The 21,172-nt window shown below is 57.1% G+C and overlaps 1 protein-coding gene across 4 annotated transcripts; it reads right to left on the bottom strand.

Moving 5' to 3' along the window:
- Nucleotides 1-9,168: 9,168 nt before the first annotated feature.
- On the bottom strand, nucleotides 9,169-21,146 carry LOC122210896 (lymphocyte antigen 6K-like). Of its 4 annotated transcripts, none has more exons than XM_042923840.1 (5): nucleotides 20,935-21,146; nucleotides 16,072-16,167; nucleotides 15,227-15,331; nucleotides 14,015-14,067; nucleotides 9,169-9,608 (listed from the first exon to the last, which is right to left on the bottom strand). In XM_042923840.1, the coding sequence occupies exons 2-5, from the start codon at nucleotides 16,145-16,147 to the stop codon at nucleotides 9,384-9,386; spliced, it is 459 nt and encodes a 152-aa protein (XP_042779774.1). In that variant the 5' UTR covers nucleotides 16,148-16,167; nucleotides 20,935-21,146; the 3' UTR covers nucleotides 9,169-9,383. The 4 variants fall into 4 exon arrangements, with proteins under 4 accessions (XP_042779774.1, XP_042779773.1, XP_042779775.1 ...); XM_042923839.1 differs by having other exon boundaries at nucleotides 20,885-21,146; XM_042923841.1 differs by lacking the exon at nucleotides 20,935-21,146 and adding an exon at nucleotides 16,516-16,721.
- Between the last annotated feature and the right edge of the window lie 26 nt (nucleotides 21,147-21,172).

A 21,172-nucleotide genomic window follows, 5' to 3' on the forward strand; every position in this document is an offset into this window, starting at 1 on the left:
GTAATGGTGTCCTCCCCTGGGGTGAAAATGGAAGGGGATAGAGTGTGTGATGCGTCCGTCCGGTACAGTCCGGAATCAGGAGACGATGTGCCAGTGAAGAGGAGGGTGGTAAGGTCAGGGCTCCAAGGCGTGGGGTTTGCTTCAAGCCATTGGGAAGACGGGGGTGAAAGGGGACAGACCGCAGAAGGGCCGGGAAGGCCCCGTGCAACAGAAGGGACCCAGGAAGCTTCTAGGGCTCCAGAGAGCGAGGCTGCCAGACGGCCGTGGAGCAGGGTGACTTCGGGGCCACTCTCCTCACCGGAAGACAGCAGGGGACGGCCGAGGCCACGCTGACTGGGGAGCCTGGGCCTTCCTTGCCGGGTCCAGACCTCGAGCTCACACCCTTTTGCCAGGTAGGTCAGGGTCCGGCGGGGTGGCCACGGCCACCTTTTCCCAGCTGGGCGGGCACCAGGCGAGGTGGCTTTGAAGGGGAACGTCGCGTCCCCAGCGCTACTCCGCGGCCCTCCATTCCCAAAGCCCTGCGCAGACGAGCCCAGGTTCCCCCTCTATCTCATTCTCCACGCTACCCTGTTTGTGCGTCCGCCGAGGCCCCTCTACAGGAAGGGAGCATCTGCCGGGCCCAGCTTGGCACCTGCCACCTGGAAGGCCCTGTGTCGCTGTGGCAGGATCGTGTCTGGGACCCAGAGAGGCCAGCTGGCTGGCCTGGGGGCTGGGACCCCCTGCTGGTGACACCACCTTGTTGGCCGTGCTCCAGAAGCCCGGCCGGTGGGCAGACAGGGGCTTGGTGCCTCAGCCACCTGGACCCTCGGTCTGCAAACAGGAGCCAGGTGAGAGAGGACTTGTCCAGAAGGAGATGGGAGGGCCCCCCCCTCCCCCCCACTGGTCATGCAGTCATTCGTTCAGTCCACAAACACCTATCGTGCCTCCCACGTCTTGGGCACCATGCTTGGCTTTGTGCCACGCGGCCTCAGCTGGGAGTGGGAGGGCCAGTGGTTTTCACAGGAAGGAGGGCCCCGGGGGCATCAGGGGCATCGAGTGCCGGCGAGGCTCCCACACCTGGCTGGGTCCTCCCGGCAGCGAGGCCTCGGGCAAGCTTCCTGCCTCACTTCCCTCGTCTTTACCACAGGGACCTCCATGTGGCCAACCGTGAAAGGCACTGATGCGCATCTAATGAGATGATGCCAACGGGCACCATTCGTGCTCACCTGTACCCTCTGCCTCGTGCGCGGTTCCCAGGGCTGACACTAGACTTCCTGGCCTGGGGCTCACTCTTGGCCTCCATCCCTGGATCTTAGCAACGCCAGCAAACTGGTGCCCCCTTCAGTCCCCAAGGCCCCCAGCAATGACAGCTGGGGTTGAGGAGTCTGTCCGCCTCACTCCTTCACCCGGGTGGGACGGCTCTGGGGTGAGGGTTCTACACAAACACCAGGCGATTCCCCTGGGATGAAACCCGTGGCCTGCAGGGGTGACTGGCTGGATGATGCCTTCTCTCTCTCGTGTCCCCTAGAGATGGCCCTTTGTGGCCTGAATGAGTCACTTGCTCTCCGATCCTCAGCTCAGGGGCTGCTTCTAGGGGAGCTCAAACCTGGCACCCTCGGTAGCCGGCCTGTGGTCGATCAACCAGCAGCCGTGGCAATGATAATGAGGACCTCAGTTGTCGCGGGAACCCTTGGACAGGCTGCAGGCATCCGCACAGTAGACCAGACTTCTATCTGCGTCTGTGGTTTGATGTTCCCTGGGCTACTGAGTCCAGGAACACATTCCCAAGTGGTAGCTGAACGGGATGTCTCCCCACCAAGGGAGCCCTGTCTCTGGCAGCGGCCGTGGGGAGGCAGGCCTGGGCCGAGAACCACAGGCGCTGGGCCAAAGTCTGGCTCCACGTTGTAGCTGGGGCGGTGGAGGGGGTGGGGCGTGCTTGGCACCGAGGCTTAGAGCCTCGGTCTCCCGAGTTGGGTTTGGGGGCCTTCCTCCAGGCTGGCCCTGAGAGTCAGACAGGGGTAGAGTGCTCTGTTACCTGCAAAGCCCGGCCATCCTCCTAGACCCCTCGGAGCCCAGACGGTCCAGGAAAGGTGTGTCTACACAGGCATCGTGCATGACCTCCGAGGAGGGTCGAAATGTGACAAAGATTGTGATCTCAGATGCCGTTAATTGGAAGGACCGATCCAAGGGTAGGGAGAGGGATTCTTAAGGAGGGGAGACGAGAGAGAGAGAGAAAGGGGGAAGAAGGGAGAGGCAGAGACAAGACAAAGAGAGACGCGGGGGCAGGGAGGGAGCCCCTCGGGGGTGCGCGGGGAAGGTTCAGCAAGCAGCTCACCCACAAAACTGTGCGGCTGTATCTGGGCCTAAGTTTACTCCCGGTCATACGCTCATGAAAGATACGTGGCGCACCAGTCACAGAGGAGAAGGAAATACACCGGACTGTCTGTGGGGCGTCCCACGCGGCCAGCAGACGCGTTTGCTCGCAGCCGAAGCGAGGCGCCCATTCTGCCTGGGCGGCTGACTGAGAGTTGTGTCCGTGTTGGACGGCAAGAGGCACTTGCCTCCGCAGAGATGCCACCTGGGGGCTCCCGATCGCGGTTGTCAAACCCCCGGCCTTGGGCCACTCACAAGGCTAACGGCTACGATCGCTTCCGCGTGGGCAACGGTCTCTCTCATTTTCTGAAGTCCAAGCAATCGACAACACGATAAACCCAGACGCGACTTTGTCTCCTGCCGATTTCCGTCCGCCGAAGGGGTGCACAGCGCGCGGGGAAGGGGCGCACAGTAGCCCCGCCACGGCGCGTGTCTGCCGTCGCCACCGGCTAGGAACAGCAGGCAGAGTGGGGAGAAGGGAAGAAAGGACGCGGAGAGAAAGCATTAAGTAGGAAAGTGAGGCGGGAGCAAAGGGAGGGAGAGGGGCTGTGCGGTGGGCTGGGCTCAGACCCAGAGCGGTCAGTGGAAAGGGCAGGCAGGGCAGGTGGCGCTGGGGCCACAGCAGGGAGCCTAAGGCTGTTTGCACGCTGGGGCCCCCCACCAGAAGCCCCCCAAGCACATCACGGCCGCCGAGGCTGTAAATTAGAGAACATTTAAAATTCAGCTTCTCTGGGGCGCCTGGGTGGCTCAGTCGGTTAAGCATCCAACTTCAGCTCAGGTCATGATCTCACAGTCTGTGAGTTCGAGCCCCGCGTCGGGCTCTGCGCTGACAGCCCAGAGCCTGGAGCCTGCTTCAGATTCTGTGTCTCCCTCTCTCTCCCTGTCCCCCCGCTGCTCATGCTCTGTCTCTCTCTGTCTCAAAAATAAAAAAAAAAAAATTTAAAAATAAGATAAAATAAAATTCGGCTCCCCTACCACACTCGCAGCCTCTTAAGCACTCAGCGGCCACCTAGGGTGAGGGACTGGTGGCATCTTAACCGGCCCCGTGTGGAGTGCGGTGCCCAGCAAAGTCTGAGAAGTGTGTCTTTGGATCACAAAAGTTTTCCTCGTCCCGTTTCCCCAACTCCACACAAACCAACAATATTTAGGTTATCTGGACTTCTCAGGGAAAGTGGTTCGTCTGCCTGAAAACCAGATGTGTCTCGTAAGTTCCACTTGTCTAAGTGGCCCCGTGGGGATGACCACAACCCCGTCTCCCTCCGTTTGCCATAGAGAAGAACCCAGAGCCAGCCGTGAGGCTCTGACAGAGACAGGAGCCAGCACTGACCTGCCACAGAACGTTCTACCCAGTCCCGCCTGCTTTCTCTGCTCCTTCCGGAGCACCGCACGCGCCTCCCGTGCACCCGACGAGACCAGGAGCTTCCCAGCAGGAAGAGCTGGGATCCGAAGCAGGCTCCAGGCTCCGAGCTGTCGGCACAGAGCCCGACGCCGGGCTCGATCCTGTGTCTCCCTCTCTCTCTGCCCCTCTCCCACTCCCACTCTGTCCCCCCCCCTCAAAAATAAAAATAAACATTAAAAATAAAATTTAAAAAAAGATGGCGTGAGTGAGGAATGAGAGCTCACCACATATCATTCTTTCCTTCGCTCATTCATTCATCATCATCATCACCTGCCACAGAGAAGCCGCTGCCTTTCCCCCCCTCAGGGGTCCGCCGTAAGGGTTCCCCACAAAAAGCTCTGGGTTTTTCTGGATGGTGTGACAAAGCCTGTGCCGTTTGGGGGAATATTATACACATGGAACGCTGTCGTATGAAGGGAGGCTTGACTTCTTCTCACTTGGCCTGATTCCCTCGGGTTTCGTTCAGGCTGTTGCCCGTGTCACTAGTTGGTCCCTTTGATTGCTGAGAAGTGTTCCACGGCGTGGACGGAGCACGGCCGGTGTCCGCGCTCGCCCGCCCAAGGGCATCTAGGTTGTTTCCAGCCCTGACTGTTTTGAATGAGGCTGCGGGGGTGTTTGCACGGGCACATGTCTTCGTCGCCGGGAGAAGCACCCTCGAGCGACGGCTGGGCCATGCGGAGCTTGCGTGTTCGGTTTTAGAGAAGCTGCCGGACCGTGTTCCTTTGTGACTGACCGTTCGACATCCTTGCCAGCTGCGTGTGGGCAGCCCAGTTTCTCTGCGTCCTCACCGGCATGTGGTGTGGTCTCTATTTTTTTATTGTGGCCTTTCTGACAGGTGACATCTCATTGTGACTAACGCTCAGTTCGCATTTCCACTACGGATGGTGATGTTGAGCATCTTTTTTTTTTAAATGTTTATTCATTTTTGAGAGAGAGAGAGAGAGAGAGAGGGAGAGAGAGAGACAGCGTGAGCGGGGGAGGGGCAGAGAGAGAGGGAGACACAGAATCCGAAGCAGGCTCCAGGCTCCGAGCTGTCGGCACAGAGCCTGATGCGGGGCTTGAACCCACAAGCCTTCGAGCCGTGAGATCATGACCTGAGCCAAAGTCGGACGCTCAACCAACTGAGCCACCCGGGCGCCCCCAGATGCCCCAGATGTTGAGCATCTCTGAGTGCTTGTTGGTGAAGTGTCTGTTCGTGTGTTCTGGTCCATTTTCTAATTGCATTTTCGTCTTTCGAATGCAGAGTTTTGAGAGTTCTCTAGACTGTAGATGATACTTCTTTGTAGGATTCTGTGGCCTGCAGGGACGGCCTCCGCGTCTGTGCCTCATCTTCCCATCGTCTTCACAGGGTCTTTAGCAAAGCAAAACATTTTAATTGTGGGGAAGTGCAATTTATCCATTGTTCCTGCCACGGGTTGTGCCATAGTGTCAAGCTGCGAGCACTTGGCCTGGGCCCTGGATGGTTTCCTTTCCCAAATCTTTCTCATGTTTGTAGGGTCAGTGGACATATCATCTTTTTCATTCCCAGTATGGACCATGTGGGGCCGTGTGCTGACAGCTCGGAGCCTGGAGCCTGCCTCGGATTCTGTGTCTCCCTCTGTCTCTGTCCCTCCCTTACTTGTGCACTCTCTCTCTCTCTCTCTCAAAAATAAATAAACATTAAAAACTTTTTTTAATTAAAAAAAGGAGGGCTTATTTGAGAAGAGCAAAAAATTGCAACCCAGGACAAGCAAGCTAGGTCAAAAGCATTGGAAGGCTCTTTTATGGAGGAAAGGGGGAGCTGGGGAGGGGGGGCTCCCCAAAACAGAAGTCCATTGGACTAAACTGGAGCTGGATGCCTAGTGGCTGCTCATTGGCTGGGCCGTTGGTGAGGGAACTTTCTGTCTCGCCTGGCGGAGTGAAGCTATATCCGCCTGCAAGATGTGGGTTCCTCTGCTGGAGAATCTGCAGTTGACGAGGAGGGGGAGGTGGTGAGCGAGCACTCCAAGCTGGCCTTCCCCCCCCCCCCCGCCCCCGCATTCTAAATAAAGTTTCCCTTTTTCCACTTTCACATAATGTACACATTGAATTTAATATAAATATGTTCTAACCTCCATCGTGATTTCTTTCTTTCTTTCTTTCTTTCTTTCTTTCTTTCTTTCTTTCTTTTTCTTTCATCTTAGGATATTTAGAAATTTACTGCTTCATTTCCAAAGACTTGGGGATATTTTGATTTTCGTTATTAGTTTTCTTTACTCAATTTCACTATGGTGGAAAAGCCACTCAAGATGCTTTCAATCCACTGAAATTGTTGAGAATTGCTTAACACCCAACATAGGGGACAAAAACTGGGTAAACATTTCATGTCCGCTTGGAAAACAAACTTTTCAGCTGTTGGATGCAGGGCTCTCTATGGCATTCCACTGACATTGTTAATCCTGATGTTCAGAGGGCCTACTAATTTGCTGGCTTGTTTTATCATACACACGGAGGAGCCCTGAAATCGACCACCGCATCTTTTCCTTCTGTTACTGTTCGCTTCAGAGATGTTGAGGCCATGTGAACAGATGCCTACAAATTTAGAGTTCTGGCGGCCCGTTGGAGCCGCCCTTCCCAGTTGGGAAAAGCTCTCCATTATAGCAATGCTTCTTGGGTTGGCATCACCTCGGATACTAGAAGCTCTACCAGCCTTCCTTTGTTTACTGTTCGCACCGTGTGCCGATTACTAAAAACAGCTCAGCCCCACGAGCTCCCAAACGCGCCCCACCCCCCGACCCCGCACACCCGGCTTCCCCTCCCCGGTGCCGCCATGCGAGGCTCCGCCGCTAGGGGCGCCGGACGCGGCAGGCTCCTTCCGGTGCACTTCCGGCTTGCTCTTCGCGACTTCCGGTTCGGTGGCTTCCGGGTCGGGGGAGCTGTTTCGCTGCGTGGAGGCCACCTCTCCGCCACTGCCGTCCTGTTTTGCCGTTCTTCCGGCGTCGCGACTAGTGTAATCGCGCCCCCTCCCCCGAGACCCCAGCCAGAGACACCCCTCACGGGGTGTGGGCCCCGCCCGGCCCCAGATTCGGCCCTTCCCCGGGAATCTTTGTAGGAGCTCCATAGGGCCACCCACTCCCTGGAGCTTTTAATTTGTATTCACCCCAACTTCACTGTAACTCCAGTGCCAGGAGTGGAAGCTCCCCCGCCTAATCGTGTTTCCCTCCTGTAGGGGTTGGCGGCCTGAAGGCCGATCTGGCAGCTTGTTTTAATAGGATCTTTTATATACTTAAACGTTGGCGGCGGGGGTCTTTTGTAAAAATTGTATGAACTTCGTCTAAATTCTATCGAGACCTCTGACCTGTTGGTAAATTATGCAAAAACCAAATTAAACACGTCAGCTTTTATCACTTCCCTCCCGCCGTTTATGCCATTTGTATCCAGTTGTCTCTGTCTTATTTTCTTTAACCTTCCAAAGAAGGGATTATTGCCGTGCCGTCTCATCAAAGGTTGCGCTGATTTATCCACGTGTTTTAGTCCTCTCCTGTTGCTGCAACAAAATGAAGACGGAGTGGCTCGAACAACAGAGATTTGTTTCTCACAGATCTGGAGGCTGGAGTCTGAAGTCACGTGCCAGCAAATTCGAATTCTGGTTTGCAGGAGACGGCGGTCTGCTGTCTTCTCTTCTAAGGATGCTAATGCTTTTGGCTCAGGGCCCCACCTCATGTAGCCTTAATTACTTCCTTAATCCAAATAGAGTCACATTTGACATGAGGACGTCAATGTATAAATTTTCCAGGCACAAACGTCAGTCCACAGCACCACATATTAATATCATTCTTTGTTGATGATTCTACCTTTGTGTCAGGTATTATTATCACACCACCAGCACCCTGCCCCTTAAAGAATGTTTCTTGCTGGGGCGCCTGGGTGACTCAGTCGGTTGAGCATCTGACTTCAGCTCAGGTCATGATCTCACAGTCTGTGAGTTCAAGCCCCGCGTCAGGCTCTGTGCTGACAGATCAGAACCTGGAGCCTGTTTCAGATTCTGTGTCTCCCTCTCTCTCTGCCCCTCCTCTGTTCATGCTCTGTCTCTCTCTGTCTCAAAAATAAATTTTAAAAAAACATTTAAAAAATTAAAAAAAAAACTCTTGGGAGTTCCTTTAGTAATGATTGATCAGTGGTGAACCATTTCAGGATTGTTGTTGTCATTGTTTTATCATAAAATATCTTTGGGGTGCCTGGATGGCTCAGTCGATTAAGCGTCCACCTTCGACTCGGTCATGATCTCACAGTCAGTGAGTTCAAGCCCCGAGTCGGGCTCTGTGCTGATGGCTCAGAGCCTGGAGCCTGCTTTAGATTCTGTGTCTCCCTCACTCACTGCCCCTCCCTCGATCACGCTCTGTCTCTCTCTCTCTCTCAAAAAGGAATAAATGTTAAAAATTTTTTAAACCAGGAAATATCTTTAACTATTCAATTCCACACTAATTTCTAGTTATTTTCTTTCCTTCGAGGTAATAATGCCTCATCTTCCGTCTTCCATACTGAAGTTGGGGTCTACACAAGTGGATTGCTCTTCTTTTTTGGGCCTATCTTTTCTCCCTGGCAGCTTTTAATACTTCACCTTGGCTTTGAAATCCTGAAGTTTTACCCTGAATGTGTCTCAGTGCAGATCAGTTGGGATCGATGGCAGTATGTCTCTGTTACATCACTGTTGAAAACTCACCTGTTCCTCTTTCTTTGAATATTGCCGGTGTCCCGTTCTCTATGACCCTTTCTTGAGATCTGCCTACTTCTGTATTAGACAGTCTCCTCTTTCCCACATCTTCTAGGCTTTTCTTTGTATCTTTGATCTCTTCATCTCTGGACTGCATTGTGATCATTTGTTAGCTGATTTCCACTTGTTGATTCTGTCTTCATTATATGTGATCTGTTGTTGATCCCTCAAGGTTTTGTATTCTGTGGTTATATTTCTCATTTCTAGAAGTTCTCTTTAGTTTCTTTCTTTCCTCCTTCCTTCTCTTTCTCGTGTGTGTGTGAGGCCCACTGATGTTTTTTCCCTGTATTTTGTTCTTTCCTCATGTTTTTTAATGCTTTTATAGCTTTTTTTTAATGCTCTTTTGTATCTTTAAGCAAATTTGTATTATAGTCTAGATTATACCCAGTGTTTGGTGGACTACTTCTACCTATTGTTTCTTGTTTTTTTGTGTGTGTGTTTTTGGTAACTTTTGATATTTTAGCAGATAATGATGAGGTAATACCTGGGAGATTCTTTTTTTTTTCTTTAATGTTTTATTATTTTTGAGAGAGACAGACAGAGAGAGAGAGAGAGAGAGAGAGAGAGAGAGAGAGTGGTGTGTGTGTGTGTGTGTGTGTGAGCAGGGGAGGGGCAGAGAGAGATGGGGACAGAGGATCCAAAGCAGGCTCTGGACTGACAGCATTGAGCCAATGAGGGGCTTGAATTCACGAAATGCAACATCATGATCTGAGCCAAAGTCGGATGCTCAACCAATGGAGCCACCCAGGCACCCCCACCGAAGAGATCCTATGGCTCCTGAGTTGAGGGTTGTTGACCTTCAAAATAAAAGTTAAAAAATGGGCATATTCAGAGTATTGCATCTCAAGATACAGCAAAACCACAGGCGAGTCCCATAAACGAAGGGGAAGGAATGTTATTTTATGGTGAAGAAGGAGGAAGTGGGTGGGTTGTTCTGAAGGAGGGTCCACCGGAGAACAGCAGGGATTCAGGATGACGGAGGATGCTCATGGGCTGAGTTGCAGGGATGGTGGGTTTCTTGTAGGAGCCGCAGTGGCCACCTTTCCCTCCCGGGCCGGGCCGGGAACTGATGATTCCCTCCCATCGAGGATGTTTCTGTCGGGACCGTAACTGAAACTTCTTCACCTGCAGTAGTGGGCATAAATGCATATTAGCGAGGTTTCCTTGATTAATTTTCAGAGGGTATATGCCTTCGGGGAGCATCTTCCTTTGTTTTTCTAGCTCTGTACAGGGTAAAAACAATCTATTACTGCTGAACATTTCTTTCTTGTATTGGACTTTGCTGGAATAAACCAGTAGTGGAAATATAAACCCCAAAGTCGTAAGAGAGTCTCTAATTCTGAGGAGAAACTTCTCTTTATATGTTTTTCTCCATGCAGACCCAATACTGACACACACACGATTTCTTGTGCAGAGTGGATCTGTTTTCCTAGTTCTAGATTTCCTTTGGGGTATCTCTCTTCTGAAGCTCCTCATTTGAGTCCTATCTTCTGGAGACCCAGTGCCTTGTCTCCTCCCTGACATGTGGCTCTAGGGTGACTCGAGAGAAGCGCATAATCTGAAGGCAGCTGCCAGCTTCAGGACTTGTTGATTATATATTTTCATGATCCAGATTCTTTTTCCTCTCCTCTTTCTTCCTTAATTTTGCCACTGAAATGTTCAGATTGGCATGGCATACGCTTGAAAAGCATTTAAAATATTTCTGAGTCAACATTTTAAAGTGTTTTACAATGGGAGGGACAGGGGCATCTGGGTAGCACCGTTGGTTAAACGTGCAATTTCAGCTCATGGTCTTAGGGCCTGTGGGTTCGAGCCCCGCCTCCAGCTCTGTGCTGGCAGCTCGGAGCCTGGAGCCTGCTTCGAATTCTGTGTCTCCCTCTCTCTCTGCCCCTCCCCTGCTCATGCTCTGACTCTCTCTCTCTCTCTCTCTCTCAAACTAAAAAAACATGAAATTTTTTTTTATAGTGGGAGAAATTTAACCTAAATACGGAGGCATAGTGCCAGGTAAAAACATTTCTATACTGCTTTTCTCCTTTTAGTACATGGCTAAGCCCTCTACTTCAACGTCTGATTGTGGTCATGAGAGTGTAGTGTATGTGCTTACCGTGGTTTTGAGTGTACATGGAAACACGTCCAATGTGCCACCATGAAGTATGGTATTTGTATTAGGTTTGGGGTAGGTTACTCTTATTAAATTTTTGAAATTTCATATTTTACATTAAAAATACTAAGGGAGCGGTTATGATCATAAGGCTATTACCCTTCATTCTCGAATTATAGCAATAGACATCTTTGCGTAAGATTGAACCATTCTTACATTTCTGGGGAAAACTGTACTTGCGCGGAACCTATCGCTACTTCATTCACTTGGGTTTAGCAGCTAATGGTATTTTTGGTTCACCATTTGTTGCCCTCCAACTTTCTTGGACCATTTTTGTCTCGTGGTCCTATCCATCCCGTAAAGGGAATGAGCTGGTAGGCGCTATCTAAGTGCTTGGGACAGAATGACATTTGAGACAGACAGACATGCTTGTTCGAAGAGCAGAGGCCTCAGAGGGCCTGTGGGTTCAGGGATGTGCCAGCAGCTCCGTGGGCATCAGGGGAGGCGGCCCCGGCCGTGTCCGCAGCGCAAGATCTGGACTCCACACTCCCCAGCTCCTCCCGTGAGCCTCTGTGTGACCCGCGGCGTCCGGCCACCAGAGGACGGGGACTGGCAGCTTGTGGCGCTTCAGAGACTCGTTCCCCTCGGAAGAGCACTGCCTAGACTCCACGGGGACCGTCGACGTCGCCTTCGTGTGTGTTTGCAGGGCCTACGCACAGGCGCTGGATTTTCCACGCAGGCGCATCTGGGCGTGTATACATTTGCCAGCGGGACAGCGGGGGCATTGACGCACCGGCCCCCAGGCACAGGCGCACTCAGCGGGGGGACCTGCGGGCCCAGGGGCTCTCCGCAGAGCGCGCCTCCCTGTGACCACACAGTCTGGGCCGCGGACCTCTGCACGCCCTTCACGTGAACAAGAAACGACACCCGTCCCCCTCGTTGCAGCCACCGTGCTTGGGGGCTCCGTGTCGCCTATGCCACACGCGTTCTGGGTCCCGGCGGCCCCCCGCAGCAGAGCCATTTGGTGACCACCCGTCCCCTCCCCGTGAGGTGAGCCCTCACCTCTTGCCCGTGCCCGTGGCCCCCTTCCCCTCGTGCTCCGCCTCCGATCACGGCCAATACACGGCTCTGCGCCTGCACGCGGTCGCCACCGCCTGGCCCTGGGCCGGTCACTTTGCTCCGCCCTCCTCATTTAGCCGGCGGGTGTCCACGGGGCATTACTCAGCCGCTCTCCCGAGACCACCCGCACTTCGCTCCGCCCGAGGCCTGGGGGATTAGCTCCCACCCACGTGTCACCCAGCCACCCGCGCGCGGCCCTCCCTCCTCTAGGGGGAGGGCTCCCGGGGAAACCCACCAGCAGGGGCTTCCGGGTCTCAGCCACCACCCCGCCTGTTCCCGCCTCTTCAGACCTCCCATCCGGGGCTCCGACGCCCTCGTGTTTACCTTCTGACCCTGGCACCTGTGTTGACCCTGGATCTCTTTTTCCGAGCAACCTGTGCATCGCCTCCCTTCCGCACTTTCCCAGACGACAATCTACCACACTGGGGACAATATACCTCAACTCACCGTCCCCCCTCCTCCTCCCTCCTCCCCTGTCCCCTCCTCTTCCTCTCCACTCCTCCCCCTCTCCCTCCTCCCCATCCTCTCCCCCTTCCTCCTCCCCCTCCCCCTCCTCCACCTCCTCCTCCCCCCCTCCTCCCTCTCCTCCCCCTCCTCCAAGAGCTTCATGCTTCGCCCACCAGCACCATCAGGTCAGTGAAAGCTGTCCCCATCGGCTCACCAAACCCCTGCCAGTTGTAGGGCTGTAGGGCTGTAGGGCTTCTCTAGACACCCACTTCTGGGCTCCCTGCTGTCTTACACAGCGTGTTCCTGGCCTGTCTTTGAAGACACTCCACCATCAGGTGGCCGGGCCAAGTCCTGCGTGGGGGTGACGTCCCGCCTCTCTTGCTCTTTGTGGGGAGGCGCCCACTTTTGCCTGGCCTTACAGAACAGGGGCCCCCCAGCTCCAGTCCCAGGCTGTGAGTTCGGGCAGCTGGGGGACGCTGTTCCTGGGGACGAGCGTGAGCGGCAGGACGCGAGCACACAGCCTGTGCCGGGGAAAGGGACCTGCACACGGTGGGAGGTGACAGACGCTGTTTGAAATCCTCTCCACTCCTGGAGTTGCGGGTCAACCCTCGGGGGGCCGCCCTCTGCACCGGCCTCCAGGATGCATTTAGGCCTCTGCCATGGAGGGTTCAGACGTGACAGAGACGGGCCTCGTCCGTGCCTCAGGGATGGCCCAGAAACCATCCATGCCCTGCCCCATGCTGCCCCCTTCTGGGGCCACGGAGACTCTTTCTGGAAGGTTCCCAGGGTGCCACGCCCCTGGGCCAGCCGTGTCCCTGGGTCAGCCCTGTTAGAGCAGGTGGGGAGGGGGCGAGGAGAGGAAGGTGAAGGAGGGAGGTGCTCACTGCAGCCCCCACAGGGAGTCAACCCGGGGGCAGGAGAAGCAAGCCCTTGTCTTCTGCAGACGGGGAGTGTGACCCTCACGCCTCTTTGGCGGCTGCAGCTCAGCTGAGAAATGAAAAGCGGACCCTGCTGCCCAATCCCTGGCCCGAGGCTCACGTGTTGGTCGAAGGCACGTGGGCGAACCTGTGAGGCCAGGCACCTGTGCCAGTCGCTGGGCGAAGTCCGAGTTCATCCACAGGATCCCTGATGTGGGAGGAGCTGAGCCAGAGCAGCCATGGTGCCGCCCCCGTCAGAGGAGGGCCGTCCCTGGGACCACGTCCCTGCACCCCGTGCCCTGCCCAGGAGCCCTTCCCTGCTGGCGTCTCCCGCCCACTGCATCCTGTCTTCCCACCGACCCGGATCCTGCAAAGGCCGGGAGCCTCCGAGCGCTTCCCTTGACGGGTGACACTCAGGCCCCCCGGCAGTGCTGAAACCCTCAGAGACGGACAGAAGGAGAGAGCGTCGGCCACGAACAGTTACAAGGCTTGCGTTCAGAGACTAACACTAGTACTCGAGATTCCCCACCCCCCCCCCACCCGCCCCCAGGGCCGGACTTGCTCCAAAGGGAGCTGCGGGCTGGGCCGACTGGATTTGGTCCCCCCCACCTGTTCTCCGGCCCCTCGAGAGGCAGACCACGTGTTAACCAGCGGAAAACAGGTTTAATGCTGAGGTTGCCAGCACCTGCGGCGAGCCCGGGTCATCGGTGCCGCGCTCCCAAGGCACCGCCCGAGGCCCCTCACACAGAGGACAGAGTCAGGAAGGCGGCCAGCCAGGCCCCGCTGCTCCTCAAGCAGCTCGCTCGTCCACCTTCTCTGAATTCCGGCTCGCGGATATTCGGCTCCTGCGTATTGCACAAGAACTCCGAACAGCAGTGCGCGTACAGGAAGGGCATGGGCTCGACGAGGACAAAGGACTTGAGTCCCGGAGCAAACGGAGCACTTACTGGACAATACCTGGAGCACTGCTTCGAAACATAGAAGAAACGCGGATAGATTCCTGACAGGAAGTGAAGAAGAGAAAGGCACCACGTGAGCTGAGAGCAGCGACACCAAAGCGCTTGGGGCCTGTGCCCGTCCCATCCCGACCTCCCGGTGCCCCCGCTCAGAGGCCACGGTTGAAGAGGCCCCTCGTCTACGGGGCGGTCGGGAGCCACCGCCCAGGACGGGGTCCGGCCTCTGTGTTCACGGCTGCTTCCGGGGCGGGGGTGGCTTGCGTGCGGTGTGACCACGAGATGCGCCCCGCCCCGCCCCTCCCCGGCTGGCCTGTCCACGTGCACGGGGAGCCCGGGTCTGGGGCTCTCCGTCCGGGGACGTACAGGCTCCCAGGCCTCACCGCTCACCACCAGGTCGCTCTGGACTTTGTAACCACGGGACAGGCAGGGGAGCGAGGGGCTCTTGCCCATCCTGGCCACTGCCCGGGGCTCGGCGCCGGCCTCTCCTTGGGCCGGCGCTGTCACCGCGAGCCTGCTGTACACGGCCCGGCTCCGCCCCGGCCGCGGGGTCACGCTACTGGCTTCGCCTCATCTGTGGTTCACGGTGACAATCGCTTTTCCCTACGCGGTGATGACATTCACGCGGGGCTGGTGCGAGTCCCAAGCACCCCGTCGGCACCCCGCGTGTTTCCGGGAACGTGGACCCGCCGGAAGGGGCTGACCCTCTGCCTCCGAGTGCTGGGTGCTGCTGGGCCTCCGCACTCCCCTTCGGGGGCTTCATGCGGCCTGGAGCTCCCGGGTGACATACGCGAAACAGAGAGGTGGTCTCCACCCGTCTTAAAGCACACAACGCTCCTTCCAGAACATAGCGTAAGCCCCGCCCCTCATCACGTACCCCTCTTGTAACAGCACTTCTCGGTGGGCGGTTGAAATGAAGGCTTTCGTAGTTCATTTAAAATGAATACACATAACCCCTACACTTTTCTTCCCGCACCCCAATATTCCATCGCGTCCAGTCCTGGCGCCCCGCCCCCCGTCGGCACTGCTCTCACGCAAGCTGGCCTGTCACCTGCCTGTGTTCTGACGTCTCAGGACTTTCCTCCGTTTCTCTTGAACGAACGTGATTACATTAGTTACTCTCTGTTGAGAAAACCTAGACAGACCCCAAGTGCTGAAAGGATTTACCGACTTTCCTGTGAACCCGGGATGGACGGAGATACTCACTCACAGCGACGGAAGTACAAAAGTGAAAATCCCTAGGACAGTTTGATGGATTTGTGCAACCGAAACTATTCTCTATCTCGCAGACGTGACACTTCAGGGTTGCAGCTGAAAGGGGAAGAAAACCAGAGTGAAATACTACCGCTCTCCAGGCCGATCGGGTGAGCACCGCCCCTTCCCCCATCTCTCCCTCCTCCAGGGAGCACAAAACCACCGGTCCCAGTCCTTGTATTCTCCCCTGGGCTACCCTCACCCTACCTCTCAACACACGCACCCACACACACATACACACGCACACACGGCACCTCAAGTTCAATGGCTCAAGAGATTTGCAATCTGCCTTCCAGGGCCCTTCCCACTCACCTTCCCCACTCCTCCCTCCCCCGCCCCAGGCCCTGCATCCCCTCCCCTGGGTGTGGCCCGCTGCCTGGTCCGAATTAGGGCAGGACTCGCTTCCGGGGACAAGTGGGTCACCCTTCTGCTGCTGCTCCAGTTCTCTGACACAGCCCTGGATGGTCCTGTGAGGGCCGGGCCACGCGAGGCGCCCAGCCTGATGTCTCCCAGGAAGCCAGGGACGCTGAGGGGACAGCGCGGTGCTGGGGAATAAGCCAGGATCCCGGCCACTCCTGCCGGCCCTCGGCAGGGGCGCCCCAAATCAAGAGGCTCCCCCATCGGGTGTCCAAATCCACAGGCTGCCCTCCTGACGCTCCCTCGCTCCCTGACCCCTGTGCCTGTCTCCGCCCTGGGGCCCCCGCGGGGTCCAGACACGGGTGGCCACCCCGTGTCTTCAGAGGCATTCTGGCCCGCTTCCTTCTCCCAGCCCAGGGGGTCGAGGGGCCCAGACTTACCTTGTTTTCCAGACACGGTGACGTTTGTCTCCACCCGCGGCAGGTCCGTGACCAGGAGCAAAGCAAAGAGAATCATCGTTTCCGTGGTGCCTGGCCCTGGACACGGGGAGTGAGGCCACGCGGTCAGCTCTGTGGCTCCAGGGTCAGACCTGGCCGCCTGGGAGGCCACCCCGTGGGCCCAGGGAAGGCAGGGCGCTCCCTTGAAGAGTGTGGACGGCTACTGGCCATTCCCTAGTCCTGTGACCCAGTTTAGGCCCAAGCATACACGCCCACCAGATCCCAGTTCTGGCACCGTCACCCTTTGCTCCCACCCCAGCCCCCCAGGACGGTCTCCTGAACCCACCCTGCGCGGGCCCCACCCCACCCTTGACAGCAAAACATGCCAGGGGTGGCCCTCTAGGCCTTCCCAGCAGATGAGAAGTAAGTGCAGCCATGGACGCTCACTCAGGGACTGGTGTGTTTGGCTTAAACGCCCTCCGAGACGCTCTCTGCACGACGATTATTAGGTATGTCGATCATTATACACGCAGCTGGTCGTGTCTTTAAGTGACGGGTACACGCTTCTTTTTAAGGTTTCTCTCGGTAGCCCCATGTTGTATGTTTGTTTGAGTTTTACCTTAATACTTACATCTCTCTCTTTTCTTTAACGTTTATTTATCTTTGATGGAGAGAGAGCGAGACAGGGCACGAGCGGGGAAGAGCAGAGAGAGGGGGAGACGCAGATTCCGAAGCAGGCTCCAGGCTCCGGGCTGTCAGCACAGAGTCTGACGTGGGGCCCGAACTCACAGACCTGAGATCACGACCCGAGCCGAAGTCGGATGCTTAACCCGCTGAGCCACCCAGGCGCCCCTATACTTACATCTCTTGAAACAACTCTCTTTCTCCTGTTTTGTTGTGTAATATTTGCTCCCCGGGGTGTCACTTTTCAACGGCACCCCACCCTTCCCACCATCACCCTGGGTCACAACGGACCGCTTCCGAAGCAGTGAGCCCGCGCTCCTGTCCTTCCCTTCGTGGCCCGGTTTCAGTTGCATCATTTCTGCCTCATCAGATCAGACAGAGGAAAGCAGAAGTAGTCAGTCCTACAGATAAAGAACCATCATTCCCCGAAGCAAACACCGGCCACACCGAAAATCAACAACACGTCTCGCGCCCGTCAGAGAACTGAGGTCACAGAACTGGCGCTCCCAAGTCTGGCGAGCCGGGTATGCCCCGCGAGGCAACCCTAAATAGACTCACCCGGAGCAGAAGCTGCGGGAACCGCGGGCCGGTGGGAGCACTTCACTGTGATTTTGACAGAGGGCTGGAGGCTGAGTGCCGGAGCAGGAAGAGCCGTCCCCGGGCTGGGGGGGGGGGGGGGGGGTCTCCCGAGCGCACAAGAGTCTCCATCCAGCCCCCAGCACTTCGTCTCCGAGCCCTTTCTTTCTTTGAGTGGGTGACAGCCGACAGTGCCACACAACACGCCCTCCCTCAAGGAGCAACGCGTGAGGAAGATTCGAGGCTAAAGCGGGAGACGAAAACAAGGACACTCAAGAGTGTACGACCTAAGGCGACGACAGCTACAGCAAACTGTGCACAGAGTCCAGGCCCCGGGGCCGTAACGTGAGTGCTCGCTCTCAGGGCCTGCTTCCCACGCTTCCTCTCAACCCACGATACACGACCAACCGGCAGCCGGACACACAAGGCATGCCCGGAGCCAAGACAAACCGTCCGCAGAGGAAAAGCCAGCACGAGGATGTGACACAGGTGACGGACGCGTCACCATCGTCAGAGAGGGGATGTGAAATGACTAGGACCAGGACACTAAGAGCGCCGGTGGAGAAGGCAGACCACACGAGAGAACAGATACGCAACGGGAGCTTAGGAAGGAAAACTCTGAGAGTCACATGGGAATGCTACGAAGCAAAACCACGTTTTTTTTAAAAAAAAATTTTTTTTGTTTATTTATTTTTGAGACAGAGAGAGACAGAGCATGAACGGGGGAGGGTCAGAGAGAGGGAGACACAGAATCCAAAACAGGCTCCAGGCTCTGAGCTGTCAGCCTGACACACAGAGCCCAACGTGGGGCTCGAACTCAAAAACCACGTCTTTTTTGATGAAAATGAGGAATGTGTCGGGTGGGTCACCACTGCTCTCGACACAGCCGCAGAGAGACTCCGCGAACTTGAAGACGGGTCGGTAGAAATCTCCTTGCCTGAAACGCCAAGACAAACACAACAAGAAAACGGAACAGGATGTCCAAGAACCGTGGGACGAGCTTCTTTTCGGTAACGCCCAGCTCCCCGAAAGACCAAAAGGAGGAGGAGGGATGGCACGGAAGCATCCCTGAAACCATACTGGCTAAGGGCTTTCCAGCGGTCCTGACAGACATCGCTGCGGAGACTCGGGCAGCTTAGAGAACAGGACGGGCACGACCCCCGAAACAAACAAATACACACACACAAAACCACCTCTACCGAGGCGTGTTCGAAGCACGGAAAATCACAGAGAAAGCTTTCCGGAACCCGGAGGAAGAAACAACGCACGTGATGTGCCAAGAAACAAGAAGAGGGCTTTCCGTGCACTTCACATCGAACCCCCCAAGCGAAAGAGCGTAAAAACCATTTCAGGTGTCGGAAGACGACGTCTGCCAACCTCGAACCCGGTGGCTGGAGGAGCTCCCCTTCGAAGCACAGCAGACTGTAGTTTTGTAACGCCCATGACACCCGCCACACAGTGTGGTCTCTGTCGACTTCATCTCTCTTCCGGTGTTGAGTCCACGATAAAATATAGCAATACGTTTGGAGTGGAAATCCCATCACGTTTCAAACATCGCAGTAAATAAAAACTCAAACACATGCTAAAAAAAAAAAAAAAAAAAAAAACTGCGAGGAAGCTCTCTTGACACATTTATCTGCGATTTCTGTACGTCCACACCTTTTCCGCCACATGCACTGAGCACAGACACTCGGTGCACATCAGCAGAGTGCAAGGCAGCTCCCGGAGGGTCAGCATCCCTGCACAGGCCCCCCCCTCCCCTCCCTACCTGCACCTCCCCTCCGGGCTCCTCTCCCCACCCGCTCCTCCCCTGCACCTCCCCTCCTGACTCCTCTACCCACCTAAGCCTCCTCTGCACCTCCCCTCCTGGCGCCTCTCCCCACCCACACCTCCCCTGCATCTCCCCTCCAGGCTCCTCTCCCCACGGGCACCTCTCCTGCACCTCCCCTTCTGACTCCTCTCCCCACCCACACCTCCCCTGCACCTCCCCTCCTGGCTCCTCTCCCCACCCGCACCTCCCCTGCACCTCCCCTTCTAACTCCTCTCCCCACCCACACCTCCCCTGCACCTCCCCTCCTGACTCCTCTCCCCACCCACACCTCCCCTGCACCTCCCCTCCTGACTCCTCTACCCACCTAAGCCTCCTCTGCACCTCCCCTCCTGGCGCCTCTCCCCACCCACACCTCCCCTGCCTCTCCCCTCCAGGCTCCTCTCCCCACGGGCACCTCTCCTGCACCTCCCCTTCTGACTCCTCTCCCCACCCACACCCCCCTGCACCTCCCCTCCTGGCTCCTCTCCCCACCCACACCTCCCCTGCACCTCCCCTCCTGACTCCTCTACCCACCTAAGCCTCCTCTGCACCTCCCCTCCTGGCGCCTCTCCCCACCCACACCTCCCCTGCCTCTCCCCTCCAGGCTCCTCTCCCCACGGGCACCTCCCTGCCCAGCAGGTCCCAGGCTCCCCCACCGGGCACTGCCAGCATCAGTCAGGACTTTCCACGCACCACTCAGGCCTCCTCTTGCAGGAAGTCATCTGGGGCTGCCTCCACCCGGAGCTCAGCGGAGTTCCCCTGGTCGAACCCCCTCCACCCCCCCATCCCCCCACCCCCGCAGGACAATGCTTGTCCTGATGTACTCGCTGACCCCGACCTCAAGAGCAGCTTGGGAAAAGTGCTGGGACATTATCCACGCAGACGTTTCCTGCTCCTACAGGTGATGGGCAAACGTGCCCCTCCGCCACCCCCGCCCCCCCCTCCCTCGGCGACCCTGAACGCAGACCCTGGCCCTCTCCTCCAGGATGGCCCCCCAGCAACCTGGCAGGGCCCGCTCCAGCCGGAGGGTCTGGCGGGGAGGCGGGGAGATTTCCGTCCCTGGAACTGGCGGGACCCAGCCAGGGACCTTTCCAGAGCACAGCGGCACCAGCAGGGAGGCCCGGAAGGACAGGCAGGAAAAGGTCGCCTTGCGCAGTAAGAAGCCTCTTCCAACCGGGACCCCGCCCCCGTCGGTCCCCGCGGAAAAGACACGCGACGGACAGCCACGCGAGGGACGAGTGACAAAACCAAGCCCGACGGGACCGGCCCCAGCGCCGGGAAGGAAGCGCACGCTCTGCAGGCGGAGGTCAGAGAAGGTTCCAGGAGGCTGAGGGTCGCAGTCAAGGACCCGCTTTTCCAGCTTTTCCTTCTCGAAACTAAACACATGACATCAAACTGGGCCCCGCACAAAGGGCCTGGAAGAAGAAAGCGCAGAAACTGCGGGGAGAAGAGGTCCAGGCGGTGCGGGCCGGGCGGGGCGGGGACTCCAGGGGCCCAGGGACCCCCGGGCAGCGGCAGTGGCAGTGGCAGTGGCAGCGCCAGTAGTGCCCGTGGGACTGAGGGGCGCCGGGGGGACCCCGCCCCCCGCGCCCCCCGCCGTTGCAAGCACCCCCCACGCCAGCCCTGGGCCACGCCCCGCACCTCCTGGACCCTATATCGACGCCCCTCCCCTCACCCTTCACCCTGCTGAGACTAGCCAGGCCTTCTGGAACCTTCCAGCCCCCCCCCCCCCCCCACGCGTCCAACCTTCTGCCAATTAACTTCCACGCTGCCCGCCTGTGAGGTGAGCCCCGAACCTTCTGGAACCTCTGGCGCCGCCGGACTCTCTCAGAGTGGGGCCTTCAGGGCTCGTGGAACCTTGTGGAACCCGAGTGTGCGCGTGCGCATGCGTGGGCGCGGGGCCTGCCGGGAGTCCCGCGTGCAGCGACGGAGACCCCTCCCTTGCGGACGCGCCCCGGCTGTGGGAAGCGCGGCTGCGGCCCGGAGAGTCTTCGCGCTCACCCTGCTGAGCCCGCCGGTTGGAGGCCTTGCCCG

The sequence above is a fragment of the Panthera leo genome, chromosome F2 (genome assembly GCF_018350215.1).
Source record: "Panthera leo isolate Ple1 chromosome F2, P.leo_Ple1_pat1.1, whole genome shotgun sequence".
In the NCBI taxonomy this organism is placed as follows: Eukaryota; Metazoa; Chordata; class Mammalia; order Carnivora; family Felidae; genus Panthera; species Panthera leo.